The following is a 19,489-nucleotide window of genomic DNA, read 5'->3' as shown; positions in this document are numbered from 1 at the left end:
TTGGACATTTCGTTTAATTTTTCCCACATTTTGATCAAGATATATATATATATATATATATATATATATATATATATATATATATATATATATATATATATAGTGAGGAAAGTAAGTATTTGAACACCCTGCTATTTTGCAAGTTCTCCCACTTAGAAATAAAAAAAAATCCAGAAATCACAATATATGATTTTTAAACTATTTATTTGTATGATACAGCTGCAAATAAGTATTTAAACACCTGACTATCAGCTAGAATTCTGACCCTCAAAGACCTGTTAGTCTGCCTTTAAAATGTCCACCTCCACTACATTTATTATCCTAAATTAGATGCACCTGTTCGAGGTCGTTAGCTGCATAAAGACACCTGTCCACCCCATACAATCAGTAAGAATCCAACTACTAACATGGCGAAGACCAAAGAGCTGTCCAAAGACACCAGAGACAAAATTGTACACCTCCACAAGGCTGGAATGGGCTACGGGGAAATTGCCAAGCAGCTTGGTGAAAAAAGGTCCACTGTTGGAGCAATCATTAGAAAATGGAAGAAGCTAAACATGACTGTCAATCTCCCTCGGACTGGGGCTCCATGCAAGATCTCACCTCGTGGGGTCTCAATGATCCTAAGGAAGGTGAGAAATCAGCCCAGAACTACATGGGAGGAGCTGGTCAATGACCTGAAAAGAGCTGGGACCACCGTTTCCAAGGTTACTGTTAGTAATACACTAAGACGTCATGGTTTGAAATCATGCATGGCACGGAAGGTTCCCCTGCTTAAACCAGCACATGTCCAGGCACGTCTTAAGTTTGCCAATGACCATTTGGATGATCCAGAGGAGTCATGGGAGAAAGTCATGTGGTCAGATGAGACCAAAATAGAACTTTTGGGTCATAATTCCACTAAACGTGTTTGGAGGAAGAAGAATGATGAGTACCATCCCAAGAACACCATCCCTACTGTGAAGCATGGGGGTGGTAGCATCATGCTTTGGGGGTGTTTTTCTGCACATGGGACAGGGCGACTGCACTGTATTAAGGAGAGAATGACCGGGGCCATGACTTTGGGGAACAACCTCCTTCCCTCAGTTAGAGCATTGAAGATGGGTCGAGGCTGGGTCTTCCAACATGACAATGACCCGAAGCACACAGCCAGGATAACCAAGGAGTGGCTCTGTAAGAAGCATATCAAGGTTCTGGCGTGGCCTAGCAAGTCTCCAGACCTAAACCCAACAGAGAATCTTTGGAGGGAACTCAAACTCCGTGTTTCTCAGCGACAGGCCAGAAACCTGACTGATCTAGAAAAGATCTGTGTGGAGGAGTGGGCCAAAATCCCTCCTGCAGTGTGTGCAAACCTTGTGAAAAACTACAGGAAACGTTTGACCTCTGTAATTGCAAACAAAGGCTACTGTACCAAATATTAACATTGACTTTCTCAGGTGTTCAAATACTTATTTGCAGCTGTATCATACAAATAAATAGTTAAAAATCATACATTGTGATTTCTGGATTTTTTTTAGATTATGTCTCTCACAGTGGACATGCACCTCGATGACAATTTCAGACCCTCCATGATTTCTAAGTGGGAGAACTTGCAAAATAGCAGGGTGTTCAAATACTTATTTTCCTCACTGTATGTATATATATATATATATATATATATATATATATATATATATATATATATATATATATATATAAAATATACCTTCAAGGCACTGGTTCATCCTGAGCTGAGGTTGCTGTTTGTGTAGAGTTATGTGTGTTCAGCCAGTACTGTATCTGGGCAGGCTTCCTCTGGGTTCTCTGGTTTCTTCCTACCTCCCAAAACAAGGGGATCGAGCCACATTGTCATCAAGTGTGTAAACTATTCACCAATAATGAAAAGGTTTTGAGGGTGGTGTGGGAACAGGTGTTCAGTACAGACTATATGCAGGGTTAACATACTATGCATGGCTTACATTTAAGTAAACGACATTGATTTTCTCTGCAAGAATAATTAGTTGTGAAAAGCGGAAGAGAAAAGAACAGATTGTGTACCAACACATCAGATTATTTTTCTCTTCTGGCAAATAGGACATCAACTCAATGCCATTTTAATTAGATCTGTTTTCTCACTAGGAGAGATCTGCGCCTTTGGCGTCCATGGTTCAGATGCTCCATTTGAGGCTGTAGTCCTAAACAGTACGTCTGGAGAAGGCCAGCTGCGGGCACGGAGCCCTATCGACTGTGAGCGCCAGAGAGAGTACACATTCTCCATCCAAGCACACGATTGCGGATCCGGTCCCGGAGGCATCGGCGCGAAGAAATCACACAAGTACGTATATGTACCTGGCTTTAAGCATTAGATGCTCCATCATAGTTAAAAGTAAAGACTTGTGTTGGCCCCAAATGTGTTTAAACACTGATCTAATTATGGGTGGATAATGGCACACGAGGGAACACTTTCAGCTTGCAGGAACAGGGAACAGTTTCAGCTTGTCTGACACGAGAAGTGTTGGGAAGAAAACAGGAAAACATAAGCATCAGAAAACAGAAATGGTAATAAAGTGGGAGAAAATAGTGTTTAATTAAAAGCATTCATACATACCTTATATGAATGTATTAACTGTTACCAACAAGTTTGTGCCACACAAGCACACAACTCTACAAGATATCTTTGGATGAAATAATACCATAACATTTTTCCTTCACTTGAACTACAGTAGGAGACATAAACCAGTTCCAGCATCACACTGCCCCTGTACTCAAAGTGAGATCCATGAAGATATGGTTTACATGGTTTGTAGTGTCAGCTCTTGAGTGGCCTGCTATAGAGCACTGACCTCAGCCCTATTGAATACATTTGAGATTAATTACAATGCTGAACCAGTTGGGCTGAATAAGGAATAGAATGCTCAGAAAGTACATATAAATCTTATGGTCAGTTGTCCACAAACACTTTTGTCTATATAGTGTAATTTTGTCCATATAATGTCCTAGCATGTTAAGAAGCTGGGGTCAGAGTGCAGTGTTAGCAGTGATACAGCACCAATGGAGCAGAGTGAATTAAGAGCCTGGAGCAAAGTGCTAAAAAGAATGAACCCGTTTGCTAACCTACCATGGCTACAAAGCTCAAGGACTTCTGGGAGTTACTGGGGTGATGGTGGCTTATTATGCTAAGATGCAAAAAAAAAAAAAAAAGCAATATGACATCTGTCACCCAATGAACACTACTTCAGATAACAACTGCTTATAATTTACAGTCATCAGGGCCAGACTGACATTTTAACCACTAGGCTTAAGTTATATAAAACCCTATCAAAAATGCGACTATTTTGACATCATCTACTACTATGATTTACTGCAAATGCTAGTGATTTCATTTGAAATGTGTAAAATATGATGTATTGACTTCCAGCCTTAAACATCTGTGACCTTGTAAGCACTGTGAAGTGAAATCAGCAAATGCAAGACAGGAATTTTGTGTCTGAAATGAACAGTTTTGCACATGCAAATCTGGAAAATATGCCCATAGTCTCCGAAAGAGAGATCCAATTTAATCCAAGCTTGAATACCATTGCCAAGCATAATAATGGTATGCAGAAAGGACTGCTGTAAAATTTCGTGCAGGTGCCAAAGCGAGGATAAAGCTGCTCCTCAGATCTTCTGTTTTTTAATCTGCCTAGAAGTCATCATCTATTTTAGAAGGGAAACGCCTTTTGGCGGAAGTTCGCATGAGCTTACTCAGCAGATGCTTTCCATAGCTGTATGTTGTTCCTCTTCCAACATTTTTGAAAGAAAAGTACATAACGATAGTACAATTCTGACCTAATAAGAGCAAAGAAATTTCAAAGAACATGGCTCGGACATTTGCTCCAGAGATAAGTCATCTATTTTTCCTTCGTTAGGTTTTCTGCCTATACTTTGATCCAATCACAATATAAATCAGATCTCCAGAGGTAGTCATTTTCCAACTGAACAAATTTCTCTCTCAAATATAGTACAATCTGATTATGAGCAAATCAAAGGAAAAATGCAGATGAGGTACTGTATAAATTGCCATCTGTGATTATCGAACTGTCTGTGAAAATCTGATTCTGATGAACGGAAGGGAATTTTGCAGACTTTCCACTTCACTGATTATGATATAAGATTCTTTCAAAAGCGTAATAGGTGAGACCCCACTCCACCCCCGCCCACTTTACTCTACCATATAAGATAATCTAAAAACTGATAATTATAATAACAAGGCCATTTCATTAGCTTCGAATAGTTGTCTGGCACTGTCGCACTGGGTGGATTTTATATCAGCCACAGCCGTGTTCACTTCCTAGAATCTTTACGAATTACAAGCTGAAATGATATGCAGTGTTTTTAAAGCTGTTGAAAGAAACCTGCTAGCACAATAGGGTCTATTCATAAGTGTGAAGTTATAATGTAACGCTTATCTATCACCTGAATTAAACTAAACTATATCTTAGAGTTTTTTTTCTTTATTGGTATAAAGAATTATATGTTTGGCACTAGATAAATGCTCCTGTGCATTTACCGTTGTCCAGAAGGTTCCAGCTGTATCCAGCTGTAGAGGCCTATAGGTGGATAGATGGATGGATGCATGTTTATGTTTGTATGTACAGCAAATAAATATAAAGGCTATAGCAGTGAAATGTATATACAGCTAGGCAGTGATGAATAAAATATATTTTGTATGGTACATAAATCATGTTATGTTTTACATTAGGCTGTGATTGATGAATAGACTGATATTAGACTGTCCAGAGACAAATGTCCATAAGGTGTGTTTTTTCATCCTCTATGACATTTTTTTGTCTGCACACAATATTGCTCACGGTCTATTGGCATTTTACATGCCTAGACCTTAAAAACAATGCACTTTGTCTTTGTCTGTGTCTTTTTGTCTAGGCTGTTTGCTAGCACAAGAATTTCAGTGTATATAGATATATATATTTAGTTTTGAGACTAGCTCTGTTTACAAAAAAGTAATTAATTCATCTATGTTTACACACTATTACCTTAAAAATAGTCCCCTTGCACAGTAATACAGCGCTCCCAGCGTTCCGGCCACTTCTGGAATGTGTCCTGGAAGTCTTCTTTTCGAAACGTGTCAAGCATCTTCTGAGATTTATGCTGGATCACCGCAATGGTTTCAACACAGCACCAGCAACCTCTGAGCTGGATCTTCATCTACGGGAAGAGGGTAAAGACCACAGGAGCCAACTATGGCAAATAGGGTGGGTGCGGATGTGAGATCATGTGGATTGTTCTCCGGAGATCATCATGCACAAGTTGCCGATTGGTATCGACATTTTCAGGGGTTGAGCTCATTGTAGAACTTCCTGATCACTCGTCGTCTTCCCAGTGACGTTTCAGTAACATTTCGAATGAATCGTTGCAGCAACGTGTCTAACGTATGTCATGGCAAACATCTCTGTAGCAGATTTGCCCAGTTTCATGCAGAATTTGACGTTTGGTCTTTAATCTGCTGTCCATTATGAAATTTTAGACAGAGTAATGTTAGAATAGCACCATTTAACACCATTAACACCATTGACATTGCACAAGACAAACTTAAAGCTAACTTATATACTTACGTTTACATTTAAACATTAGGGCACTTGGTAGACTTGCCTTCATCTCATATAAATTATACACTATATTATACAGTATCTCACAAAAGTTAGTACACCTTTACATTTCATCAACAATTTTAGTATACCTTATCAACTGACAATACTACAGAAATGAGACTTGAATATATTTTAGAGTAGTCAATGTGCAGCTCAGAGAACAGTACAAATTTTCTGTCCTCTCAAAATAACTCAACATACAGCCATTATTGTCAAATAGCGGTCAACAAAAGTAAGTACACCCTGAGTGAACATGTCAAAACTGAGTCCGAAGTGAAAATATTTTGTGTGAGTACCATGTTATCTAGCACTGCCTCCTGGGCATTGAATTCACCAGAACTGTACACTCTACTCGCAAGATTTGGCTCCTGTGGACTTTGCCCTCTTTGCGTAGATGAAGATGCAGCTCAAAGGTTGACGTTTTGACACCATTGCGAGATCCAGCGCGAATCTCAGAAAGTTCTTGACACGGTTTGAATAGAAGACTTCCAGGAAACATCCCAGAAGTGGCAGGAATGCCAGGAGCACTGTATTTCTGTGAAGGGGCACTATTTTGAAAGTGATGGCTTGTAAACAGAGATGATTTTGAAACTTTATATATGTATATATATTTATTTTATTTATATTTTTTATTTTTATATACTATAATGAATATATTTCATATGAAACACACAGTGGGACATTACACATGCACATACATACAATTTGTTCCAATGTGAACATGTGAACTTGTAGTCAGTGCACTACCTATTATGTGTTTTTTGGTCATATTCATGCTTGCTTCACATTTCCAAGTACTCATAACAATACATGTGTAAAAATGATCACATTTTCAGGCTTTTAGCCCTCAGATGTAGAGAAAATAAGCTGATTCCTTGTCAGTGTCGCTGCCAGGACTGAGGCCCCGGTCTCAGGCACACTCTAGGCGATATCTTTGCTCTGGAAGCCAGCCTAAGGCCGTATAAATTAGAATGATTATTCACAATAACTTTGAGATCACTTTTACAGGCTGTGGGGCTGCAACTCAAGCTTTTTTTCCCATAACCCCCAAACCGGGGTGTATCTGTACACTGGCCTACAGTATATCAGTATCTGTTTTTAATTGTTATTCTGTCTCTCTCTCGTTTTTGTCACATAATGATTTGTTAGTGTGCCTCTGATTCACAGTTCCAAAGTTAGTGTGTTTCTTCACAGCAGAAGCACAACTCGTCACCCCAGTGTTAAAACTATTCTTTGTCGCCATCATCGCATCTGTGTGCTTATAAAAAAAATCATGACATTATCCTTTCCTTATCTCCTTTTGTCTTCCATCTTCTGATTCACTCAGTCTGCTGACCTTTACCATTTCCTGCTTTGATTTCTCAAATCTCTTTGGCAAGATTTTTTTTTTTGACCTTTCACCCTGTCTTCTTTCATGCACTCTTCACACATGCCATTGTGTCCTGTTTCAGTGGTCCTTGAGGGCCTTCTCTCTCTCTCTCATATATATATATATATATATATATATATATATATATATATATATATATATATATATATATATAAAGCAATTATTTCTCAGCAATCTGTCTTAATCTGGTGTCCAGATTCATCTATCTATTTGTCTGTCTGTCTGTCTGTCTGTCTGTCTGTCTGTCTGTCTGTCTGTCTGTCTGTCTGTCTGTCTGTCTAATCATTAATTAAATATCATAAATCTATCTAGATCATAATGGTTTTATGTTATTCTCTGGGATATTCAATGGGATATAACCTAACCCTAACCCTGGTGCAACACTGACAACTAGAAGGTTTAATATTCTTCTTTCCTTCCCTCCCTCCTTTCTTCCTGCCTTCCTTCCTGCCTCTACAACTTTTAAAACTCTGTATTTATAACTGTTTCTGTCGTTTCATTTCTTTTTAATTATGACTTTTTCTTTCCCAGTCCTTCTGTTATATTCTCTTATTTGTCTGCATGTCGCTGTTTTTTTTTTTTTTTTTTTTTAAGTTTCTTTATATTTTTTTTGAACTATGAATCCATTCAGTAGACTTCACTTAGTCTTATGCAAAAAACTGATTGCATTTCCATGCACTACATATTCTTAGAGAGAGAGAGAGAGAGAGAGAGAGAGAGAGAGGTGAGGAAGGGAAAGATTTGCAATAATTCAATCAAGATGATTACATGCACTTCTGTAATTTGATCATAGAAATCTTCAGATCTATATAATCAAATTTCCTTTTAAATATATGACAGCTTATCACCTCATCAGGACGTGTACCATGTGCTATCAGATACATTTCATAACCTGGAGTGGCTATGCTTTTTTTATTTTGTTTTGTTTTTCTTTATGGTTACTTTTAAGCTTCATGCAGAACTCTTCTCTATCCATTTCCTGTTTACACATGCATATCTCGATTAGTAAACTAAAATCCAGGTGAACTCTTACATGGGCTTTAATCTCACATGCTTTGTTGTGGTATCCTGTTTACATGAGCATTTGAACTTCGAAATCAGATAATAATCTCTGTGCAGGTAAACTCGGTGCGCATAATGATGCAGAGTTAAATGGGTTTGTAGCTCTGGAAAAACAGATGAAGGCTGTCTTTTCAAACACACGCCTTCATTGTTCTACTTTGTGAGCACGCCTGGATTGTTCTACTGTGTTTTCTAACAAAAATAGGCATGATTATATACAGACAAGGCTTTTATGTGTGCTTAAGCTAGTGATTTGTTTCACGGAAAACATACAATTCTATCACAGCACTTCTAAGAATAGTTCTAGCTGTTAAACAAATCACAGGTTTTTATCCATTTACTGCCTAATTTTCTTTGTTGCATTTAATATAAAACTTTCAGTACAATGCCTTGGATGACACTTTTTCCTGCTGCCGGTTGACCCTGTACTGTCCTCCATTTTCATGATCAAACTCTTGATGTCACCCAAATGAGGATGGGTTCCCCTTTTGAGTCTGGTTCCTCTCAAGGTTTCTTCCTCATAACATCTAAGGGAGATTTTCCTTGCCACAGTCGCCATGGCTGCTCATCAGGAATAAATGCACACCATTCACCTTGACTGTTGATTTCTGTAAAGCTGCTTTGAGACAATGTCTGTTGTGAAAAGCGCTATAGAAATAAACTTGACTTGGCATTTTCACAAACAGCTGTGCTATCTTACAGTCACGCTAACCCGTAACTCCAGCAGACCCAATAATCGATAACGGCATTTGTTGACAACGAATTCACTATCGATTATAATCGATTTTATTGATTAGTTGTTGCAGCCCTACTTATCACATTACAAGCAAAAAAAGGAATGCATGAACCAGAACTTCTCATAAGAAAAAAAACGTACTGTTTATTACAAAGGGCTGATGCTGGAGACTCCTTCTACATATAATATAATCATCACGCCATTTTCTATGTATCATAGTACTTTTTTAATCCATTTATTATTAGCCTAATATTACATGAAACCTCTGGTATTCAAGTCCTTATAAATTAGCTGTTACTATAGAAAAACTGTAATTTTTTAAGTTATGCTAAGCAGAGCTTGTGTGCCACCAATCTTGGAAGTACCACAGTGATGCACTGGAGTCACGGATGAAGATGAAACATCAGCACGGTAAGCAAAAGCTGTATAATCCTCATCGTGTGAAAATGGTGTAGTTTAATAAAGAGCTTTTGTGTAAACTGTTTGTTTTCGGGAAAATCGCACTGGATCTGTTCTGGCGTGACTCGCGAGCATCAGGTTGCGCAATCACCTCGTGAGCAACATAGTGATGGACTCGATTAAAACAAACTAAATCTAAAAGCAGCAAATAACAGCAGCAGTAAACTATTACATTTTTAGTCACTGTTGTTTTGTAGTTTTCAGCAAACGGTTATGCATTTGTACACCAATGCATAATTGTTTCTTTATTCTTTTAATAGCATTTGTCTGCTACAACAGCAACTTATCTGTCTACAAACATGATTTACTGCAGCTGTACTACGTTCACATGCTTGTTTTCAATGTTTGTATATTCAAATTACTCATATATAATTTAATTATCATACAAAATGTAATGAATTATATATTCTAGATGCTTATCTTCACCACTGAACAAAATGTCTGTGTATTTTTCTTTAAAAAAAAATGATGGTTAAAACAGTTGTATTTATTTAATATTAATAATGTTTGTCAACTTGCCATTTGCAATTATCATTAAAAATAAAAATTTTGATTTACACAAATTGCTTCACCTTGTATACTCAAATGCTGGTTTTGTTTTGTTTTACAGAAAGAAATAACCCAGCATGAGTGAATTTGTTCAAGAATAAATCCCCATACAACCCTCAACAAGCAGCTACTATAAACTTTAAAATGTCTAAATTAAAGACAGTTAAATTCACTATCGATTATAATCGATTTTATTGATTAGTTGTTGCAGCCCTACTTATCACATTACAAGCAAAAAAAGGAATGCATGAACCAGAACTTCTCATAAGAAAAAAAACGTACTGTTTATTACAAAGGGCTGATGCTGGAGACTCCTTCTACATATAATATAATCATCACGCCATTTTCTATGTATCATAGTACTTTTTTAATCCATTTATTATTAGCCTAATATTACATGAAACCTCTGGTATTCAAGTCCTTATAAATTAGCTGTTACTATAGAAAAACTGTAATTTTTTAAGTTATGCTAAGCAGAGCTTGTGTGCCACCAATCTTGGAAGTACCACAGTGATGCACTGGAGTCACGGATGAAGATGAAACATCAGCACGGTAAGCAAAAGCTGTATAATCCTCATCGTGTGAAAATGGTGTAGTTTAATAAAGAGCTTTTGTGTAAACTTTGTTTTCGGGAAAATCGCACTGGATCTGTTCTGGCGTGACTCACGAGCATCAGGTTGCGCAATCACCTAGCGAGCAACATAGTGATGTACACAATTAAAACAAACACTAAATCTAAAAGCAGCAAATAACAGCAGCAGTAAACTATTAAATTTTTAGTCACTGTTGTTTTGTAGTTTTCAGCGAACGGTTATGCATTTGTACACCAATGCATAACTGTTTCTTTATTCTTTTAATAGCATTTGTCTGCTACAACAGCAACTTATCTGTCTACAAACATGATTTACTGCAGCTGTACTACGTTCACATGCTTGTTTTCAATGTTTGTATATTCAAATTACTCATATATAATTTAATTATCATACAAAATGTAATGAATTATATATTCTAGATGCTTATCTTCACCACTGAACAAAATGTCTGTGTATTTTTCTTTAAAAAAAATTATGGTTAAAACAGTTGTATTTATTTAATATTAATAATGTTTGTCAACTTGCCATTTGCAATTATCATTAAAAATAAAAATTTTGATTTACACAAATTGCTTCACCTTGTATACTCAAATGCTGGTTTTTGTTTGTTTTTACAGAAAGAAATAACCCAGCATGAGTGAATTTGTTCAAGAATAAATCCCCCATACAACCCTCAACAAGCAGCTACTATAAACTTTAAAATGTCTAAATTAAAGACAGTTAAATTCACTATGTGGCTTTTGCATTTTTTTAAGTGCACTTTTATACATAAATACCCTGAATTAATGTTTTTATAGTTATAATAAGCAAAACATTGAATAAAAAATATATGTATTTTTAATTGAATAATCACAGAAAAAAATAGTCAGATTAATCAATTATCAATTCAATTTCAATTAAATTCAATTCATTTTTATTTGTATAGCGCTTTTAACAATGAACATTGTCTCAAAGCAGCTTTACACAGATAATGTGGTGATTAAACGTAAATATGTTCTTTGTAAGTAAGTTTGTCCCTGATGAGCAACTGTGGCAAGGAAAAACTCCCCGAGATGGCATAAGGAAGAAACCTTGAGAGGAACCAGACTCAAGAGGGAACCCATCCTCATCTGGGTTGCACCAAATGTCCATTTGAAGCAGATATAAAAGTTGCGGGGTACAGTGATGACGATCAGAAGCAAACTGCACTCCCGGGTCAGTGCAGCAGAACGCCGACACCAACTACAGTCCAATCCGTCCTCAAAAACACCTGTTCTACTCCGGAATTATATGGAACCACCCAAGGTGTTGATGAGATACCGTCCCAAGCTGCACAGAAGTGTGAAGTTCCACGGAGGGGAGAGGGGCAGGAACAGTGGTCACTGGAGCCTCAGGAGCATGTTTAACTCGACCGAGAGAGAGAGAGAGAGAGAGAGAGAGAGAGAGAGAAGGATGTGGATTATTAAATGTCCCTATTGGTGTATGAAAGTTAATGTCACTGTGCAGTTTGGACTCCGGGAAGACTCGCTATGGCAGCATAACTAAAAGGGAGAACCAGAAGGTAACACAGACATGAGGGATCTCTGGGATAAGAGACGACCCACCACACCACCGTCAACAAACCCGAGTGAACGTGTGAATGTGAGGGACGACAGCATACAAATATACCAGTTCACCAAACACTCTATATCCATGTTCCCTCCAGATCTGAGCCTTTACCTAAGAAAAACCTACTGATAAAAGGCTTGACTAAATAAATAAGTTTTCAACCTCGACTTGAACACTGAGACTGTGTCCGAGTCCCGAACACTGGTTGGAAGGTTGTTCCATAACTGTGGGGCTTTATAAGAGAAAGATCTGCCCCCTGCTGTAGTCTTCATTATTTGAGGAACCAACAGATAGCCAGCACCTTTTGATCTAAGTAGGCGTGGAGGATCATACTGGTACAGAAGTTCACTCAGATACTGTGGTGCGAGACCGTTAAGTGCTTTATCGTCAGTAGTAATATTTTATAATCAATGCGAGATTTGATTGGGAGCCAGTGTAGATTGATTAAAACAGGGGTGATGTGGTCGTATTTCCTAGATCTAGTGAGGACCCTTGCTGGTGCATTCTGGACTAACTGAAGCTTATTTATGCACTTACTCGAACACCCAGACAGTAAAGCATTACAGTAGTCTAATCTAGAAGTAACAAAAGCATGAACTAGTTTTTCTGCATCCTGTAACGACATCATATTTCTAATTTTAGCAATATTTCTAAGGTGAAAGAAGACGATCCTGGTAATATTATTCACGTGAGACTCAAAGGAAAGACTCGGGTCAATAATCACACCAAGGTCTTTGACAGCCGCACATGCTGAAACAGAAACACCATCCAGAGATGCTACGTAATCGGAAAGTTTACTTCTAGCTGCATGTGGTCCTAGTAAAAGTACCTCCGTCTTATCTGAGTTTGAGCAGAAGAAAGTTATTAAGCATCCACTGTCTAATGTCCTTTACACACTTCTCAACATTGCAGGGCCAGTTGTTTTTTTGTTTTATTAAAATAAAGAAAGTGATTTAAAAAAGTATAGGCTGCTGAGTGTAAGATACAGAAAGTATTTTAGGAATAGGCAAGTAGATGGGCGTAATGGGCTAATTGCTGCAAAGTTAAAAGAAACAAAACATATTGGAATCTGCTTTTGTTAGAAAATTTCCAATTTCCTCGGTGGAAAAGTTAATTCCACTCCTGTTCTTAATCATTTTCATATAACTGCACACCCTCACAGCTTATTCTTCAGGACTGTAACTTTTTGTACCTTTTTTTCCCTTCACATTTTAAAGTTTTGAGATTCTCTGTGTTACAGAAAAAAAAAACGAGCCAAAGGACAAAGTTGAGGCAATTGAACTTTTTTTTGATAGAAGGTTCACTCCAAGGTGATGTGTGCTATTGAGCACTTGCAGAGGAAAAGCTTTCTGTTGCTATCTCATTGAAAAAACATTGAATTTGTGGTTGACATCAATTGTATTGTGCGAGCGTCTTGCCGGGGGGTGAGAGAGAGTGAGTTTCTCTGGCTGAGTGTTCGAGAAAGAGTGAGCTAGGCTTGTGTGGGTTTTTTGTAGCTATGGCCATGGATGTAATAATAGCTCAATAAACTATAACATGTAGGAGTCTACACACAGTTCTGAGCCTGGCTAAGTTAATAAAAAGAAAAGGCAGAAACTTTACTGACTAAAGTGCCATAAATTCGATTTAATGTAAGACAAAACAGGTTTTCCGTTATGCATTTTTAGTGGCCCTGAATATTAATGTATTTCTTGCCAGAGAGACATTATGTGTCAAACAGAGGAATTTTGTGCCATTACATATAATTTCCTCTGTACCACAGCTAAATGCACCAGAGAGAAAAAATAATGTAAAGCAATATAGGCCTGTGCTTTGTAGTGATTATCTGACTCACCACAGAGACATGGTTGATTGACTGTTTATTTATTATTTATTATTCATATTCCGTACAATACTGTGGTAAAATTTCTAAAAACCTAAAAAAAACTAATTTGTTAAAAAACAAGCCAACTATACAGTTTAAAAATACAGTATATGGTTAAGGTTTTTATGTGAGACATTAAGGTACTCAGTCCAAGTGATGTCGAACCCAGGAAGCTATAAAAGCACATTTAGTAAAGACGGCGCTGGGTTGTGTAAGAAGAAGAAAGCGCTGCAGGGATGCCGGCACTGTGGCATGGAGACGCAGCATCTCTATCCCTCACTATCCCTATTCGTTCACTGCTAGGTTGAAGGACAGACGTGCCAGGAGTGGCACTGAGGTCAAGGTTATAAAACTGACAAAGGTCAGTGGGGTGGACCAGCCTGCAGCATTACAGATGTCATGGATGGAAACTCCAGTGGACCAAGCCTTAGAGGCTGTCACACTCCGGGTTGAGTGCGCATCTGACCCCGAAGGGAGAGGGGCGACCAGAGGACTCGTAGGAGGATGCAATTGCATTGACAATCCACCTGCTAAGCGTCTGCTTGTTCACAAGAAGGCCTCTTCTAAGAGGGCCATAGCAGATGAACAGTTGTTCAGACCTCCTCGTAGAGGTAGCTCTGTATTGGAGAATGGACTCTACCACTTCGGTGGAGAGACCGGAATCTCTGAGCTGTGCCCCCTCAGAGCCCACAGCCTCCACAACTCTGGGTGGGTGTAAACTACTGCACCCCCTGCCTGAAAGAGAAGATTCCTCCTGAGACGTTTGAGAAGGGCTACCAGGTCCACAAACCATGGTTTGCCCAGCCACCGTGGGGCCACCAGGAAGAGATGGACCCCATTCTGGCGAACTCTCTCTAAGCATCTCTAGGCAATTGATGTGCCACAGCAAATGGGGCCCTTCTAATAGACCAGGTTCCTGGGGGTGCCGGGGCGGGCACCATATATAAAGTGGTGCACCAAGCCCTTTCCTGACAGGACCCCCAGAACATCCTGTGTCAGGACTTCAAGCCAAGTCTAGAGGCTTTTATTGTCATTTCTACTATACACAGTGGTACACAGAACACAGTAAAAATGAGACAACGTTTTTCCAGAAGCTACATAAAGTGCATCGAGTGCAACCGAGTTTGAACAGTGCAGACAAAAAAAAAACAGTACAGACAGACAACACAAGACAGTGTGGGACAATACACATAACACAAGATATTGCCGACCAGTAAACCTACTGTATACTCTAAATATACAATACTGTGCAAAAAAAACTATAAAAGATCATGAACAAGAGTGTATGTAAACAAACACAATGCAGTGCAAAAAACAGCAGTAGCAGCAAACGAGTTGTGCAAAAAACAGTGGTGGAATGGATTGAGATGAGTAAGTGTGTGTTTAGAGTTCAGGTTGTACAGTTCAGTAACACACAGTTGAGTGAGTGAGTGAGTGAGTGAGTGAGTGTGTGTGTGTTTGTGTTTCAGTTCAGTTCTGTGTGTTGAGGAGCCTGATGGCTTGCGGGAAAAAGCTGTTGCGCAGTCTGGATGTAACAGTCCAAATGCTTCGAAACCACTTTCCTGGTGGCAGGAGGGTAAAGAGTGTGTGTGAGGGGTGTGTGGGGTCGTCCACAATCCTGTCGGCTTTGAGGATGCAGTGTGTGGTGTAAATGTCCATGATAGAGGGGAGAGAGACTCTGATGATCTTCTCAGCTGTTCTTACTATTCTCTGTAGGGTTGCTCTCAATGGTCTCTCTGTAGAACTTGGTCAGGATGGGGAAGGAGATGAACTTTCCACCGCCTTCTCAGGAAGTAGAGACGCTGCTGGGCTTTCTTGGTGATGGAGCTGGTGTTGAGTGAGGTGAGGTTATCCGCCAGATGAACACCAAGGAATTTGGTGCTCTTGACGATCTCCACTGAGGATCAATCGATGATCAGTGGAGAATGGCCGCTCTGTGCTCTCCTGAAGTCCACAACCATCTCTTTGGTTTTGTCAATGTTCAGAGACAGGTCGTTGGCTCCACACCAGGCTGTTAACTGTTTCACCTCCTCTCTGTATGCTGACTCGTTGTTCTTGCTGATGAAACCCACCACGGTCGTGTCATCGGCCACTTTGATGATGTGGTTGAAGCTGTGCATTGCCACACAGTCGTAAGTCAGCAGAATGAAACGCAGTGTGATGAGCACACAGCCCTAAAGTGGTGGTGCTGGAGATGCTGTTCTTGATCCAGACTGACTGAGGTCTCCCAGTCAGGAAGTCCAGGTTCCAGTTGCATCTTGGCTGAAGCCCTCTTATTGAAAATGACAGTCCTTAGATCTGTCATCTGAGTCGCAACGCTCTGTTTCTGAACCTCCCAATCAGGGCAGGTGCTGGGTTGTTCCTGGAGCTGTGTCCACCGAGCAGCCCCATGAGAGCAAATTGGGAGAAACCACTGAACAAACAGAAGCGCCTCATGAACAAACAGAAGCTAGGCCGGCTTAACTCCATTTGCTTTTATAGCTTCCTGGTCGTGATGTCACTCTGTCGGTGACGCATGCTTCAAATGGATGAATTACACACGTGATTGAGGAAGAGATTGAGGAAGAAACCTTGAGAGCACCCGGACTAAAAAAGGAAATATGAAACAATTGCAAACCAAACAGTTTTATATGAAATCTAAATTATAGATCTATTACATTATTTATATATATAAAATATATAAAATATAATATAAACAAAACTGTTTTGTGTTTGCAATTGTTTGAGGAAAATGTTGAGAAGAAAACCATGTGAGCAGAATATGTTTGGACAAACAATTTTTGCAGCTTTCTTTGCTCAAGTTCATTAAGGGTTCTAATATTAATGTATTGTTATTAATGTTCACCCTCTGCTTCTCATTTGTGAAATAAATTCTTCTTTCTTACTGCTTATGTGGAATATGTGGAATATTAAATATGCCCTGCGATGAGCGATAAGCGAGCTGGACCCAAAAGTGTAAATGATAAAGTGATCTAAAGGTAATAAATTAGCACTAACATTTACAGATGATCACATTTCAAATTACTCATAAATTTAATTTCTACCCCTAACAGAATGTTTGCTACACTTCATTATGTGACTACCTTGCCTTTTAATTGTACTTTCGGAGTATCAGTGATAAATGGTGACCAAGAGAACATGAAGATAAATGATGAATGAAGCTCATATTTGTACAAGGGCATGTGCTAAACTCTGCAGGCTCAGGCAAGTTTCCTACTGCATTGGAGCATGAAGCTAGCATCCTGTCATTTACTTTCTCATTTACTTTCCACCTCTTAGCAGTCGCTGGGTAGCCAACCAGAAAACTGTAGAAAACCTATTCAAATTGCACCTGACATTAAAATTCCTACTCGTACATTAAATTAGACGATTAAAATCTGTGCTCGGAAAATACCAACGCAGCAGTTTTGTCGTTTGCAATACGGTTTAGGCACTTTAAGGCACTTTCCAAAGAGAATTTCCAAACATATATATATTTTTGTTTGTTCTTTGCTAATGGTTAAGATTACATCAGACTTTGAGCAGATTTCATTTTGTTCTACATATTCTTTTGGATGTACAGTATCCACTAAAATACTTAAATATGAGGGAAAAGCTTGCACAGGCACCACACCATGCCAGGTAATGTTACTCCCATCTGCCATACCATAATAAACATTGACCACTGAAGTAAATACCTTTACATTTTAAGCTTTTATCTTCTTACAGAAGCACATGTCCAGTGATGGAATATATTAGGAAGCAAGTGAACAGTTACTCTCAAAGTTGATGTATTGGAAACAGGTGAAATGGATAAGAGTAAGGACCTGAGCAACACAAACTGGGCATTGTACTAGTCATTGTATGTGTATGTTACTTTGACATGTACCACCTACCTAAACATAATGCAGACCTTCATGGCATAAAAGGAATGGTTTAAGAAACCATTTTTGACCAAGTGTTGACTTGGCCTCCAAATTCACCAGATCATAATCCAGTCAAGGACCTATGGGATGTGCTGCTGGTCCATGGACCATTTCTCAAATTTAGATTGTAAAGCGTCTTAAGCCATACTGTATGTGGTTCTTCCCCAAACTGTTACCACAAAGATAAAGGCATTCAATTGTCCCTTCAAATAAACTAGAAGTCCCAAACCTGTTCCAGCATTACATCTTGAGTGACCGGCTATGGAGCTCTGAACTCAACTCTTTTCAACACCTTTGGAATGAATTGGAACACTGACTGCACCCCAGGCCTCCTCACCTACATAACTACCTGACTTTACTAACACTCTTGTGTCTGAATGATCAAAATCTCCCAATGCACATGCCAAAACAAAGTGAAACATCTTCCCAGAAGAGTGGAGGTTATTATAACTGCAATTGGGTAATATGGCTTTCAAAAAGCATAATAATCTTATGATCAAACCTATGTACTTATGCGTGTTATAATTAAATGCAAGTCTCAGCATGACATTAACTTGTCATTTTATTATAATTAATAATTAATTAAATGAACATATAATTATTTCTGAATGTACTCATGATTTTAATTATATAATAGACCTCTTTGTTTGTGTATTCGTTTGTCTGTTTACTGTTGATTAAAATTGCATTTTATAAATGCAAAGAGATTAAAATGATTTATAGCTAAGTCCTTTTCAATTAGTTAGAACATTGAAAGAAAAAAAATCCAGATATTTATTTTAGATTTATCTGATTTCTGCATTTGTATTTGTGTGTTTCACTGAACAAAATTCACAGGTTCAGTGATAATGTTCTTTCCATGATAAGGAAAGATCACAATGTAATTTTGTACAAATGTAAACCAAAGCACGCACTGCAAGACATAAAATAGCAACGAAAATATTGCAGGTGAAGGTTAAATTAACTGAGGTGATGGTCAAGAAAACAAAGTTGGGGAATAAAATAATAATAATAAAAAAAGTTGAAATCATTATAAAGTAATGCTGATCAGTGTAGAGTGGAACTGGAGAATTGTGTGCTTGGAACTTTATGGCAGCAGTTTGGGGAAGAAATAGTTTGGAGGTGTGATGGTCATTACTAAAGCAAGAAACCCAATGAACACAATCCACCAAGTCTTCTTTCTCTGCAGTCACAGTTGCTCCACATGCATCATTTTTATGCAATTTGCGTGTTTTTGTGCAAATTGTTCAGAAAGAAAAGGCAAAAGTGTAAATGGTTCATGAAAAAGCTTACCGTAATTTCCGGACTATTAAGCGCACCCATATATAAGCCGCACCCACTGAATTTGACAAAGATTTTTATTTTGAACGTAGATAAGCTGCACCTGTCTATAAGCCTGTCTACACTGAAACTAATGAACTTTACACAGGCTTTAACGAAAGACAGTGTCTGTTACACGGCTTGTATCTAAACAGTAGCCTACCAAGAAAGTCATTGTTCACTGTCTTCCTCCTTCCTTTCACAACAATTTCTCTCGAGAGTTTATCTTTTGGCATCGTCGTGCGTTTAAAAATCACCATCGGTGAAGCTTTTCTCCCGATGCCGTGCAGCTCAGAACACAGGTGAAGTGTGTTTTTTCATGCCCGGTTGTTTTCAGCGTGACGAATGATTCGCATTTCCTGTAGACAGTCCGAGTGAGCGGCAGGTCAAACGTCAA

At 38.5% G+C, this 19,489-nt stretch overlaps 1 protein-coding gene across 1 annotated transcript in view; it reads left to right on the top strand.

The window, feature by feature from the left end:
* clstn2b (calsyntenin 2b) overlaps nt 1–19,489 on the top strand; it is a 265,401-nt gene that overhangs the window by 138,915 nt on the left and 106,997 nt on the right. The window contains exon 3 of the mRNA XM_046863463.1: nt 2,119–2,314. Within this exon, the coding sequence (XP_046719419.1) occupies nt 2,119–2,314 (196 nt within the window). The remainder of the gene's footprint in view (nt 1–2,118; nt 2,315–19,489) is intronic.

Source organism: Silurus meridionalis, chromosome 12 (assembly GCF_014805685.1).
Source record: "Silurus meridionalis isolate SWU-2019-XX chromosome 12, ASM1480568v1, whole genome shotgun sequence".
Taxonomy (NCBI): domain Eukaryota; kingdom Metazoa; phylum Chordata; class Actinopteri; order Siluriformes; family Siluridae; genus Silurus; species Silurus meridionalis.
Note: the sequence above shows the minus strand (reverse complement) of the source record. Positions and strands in the feature narration are given on the sequence as shown.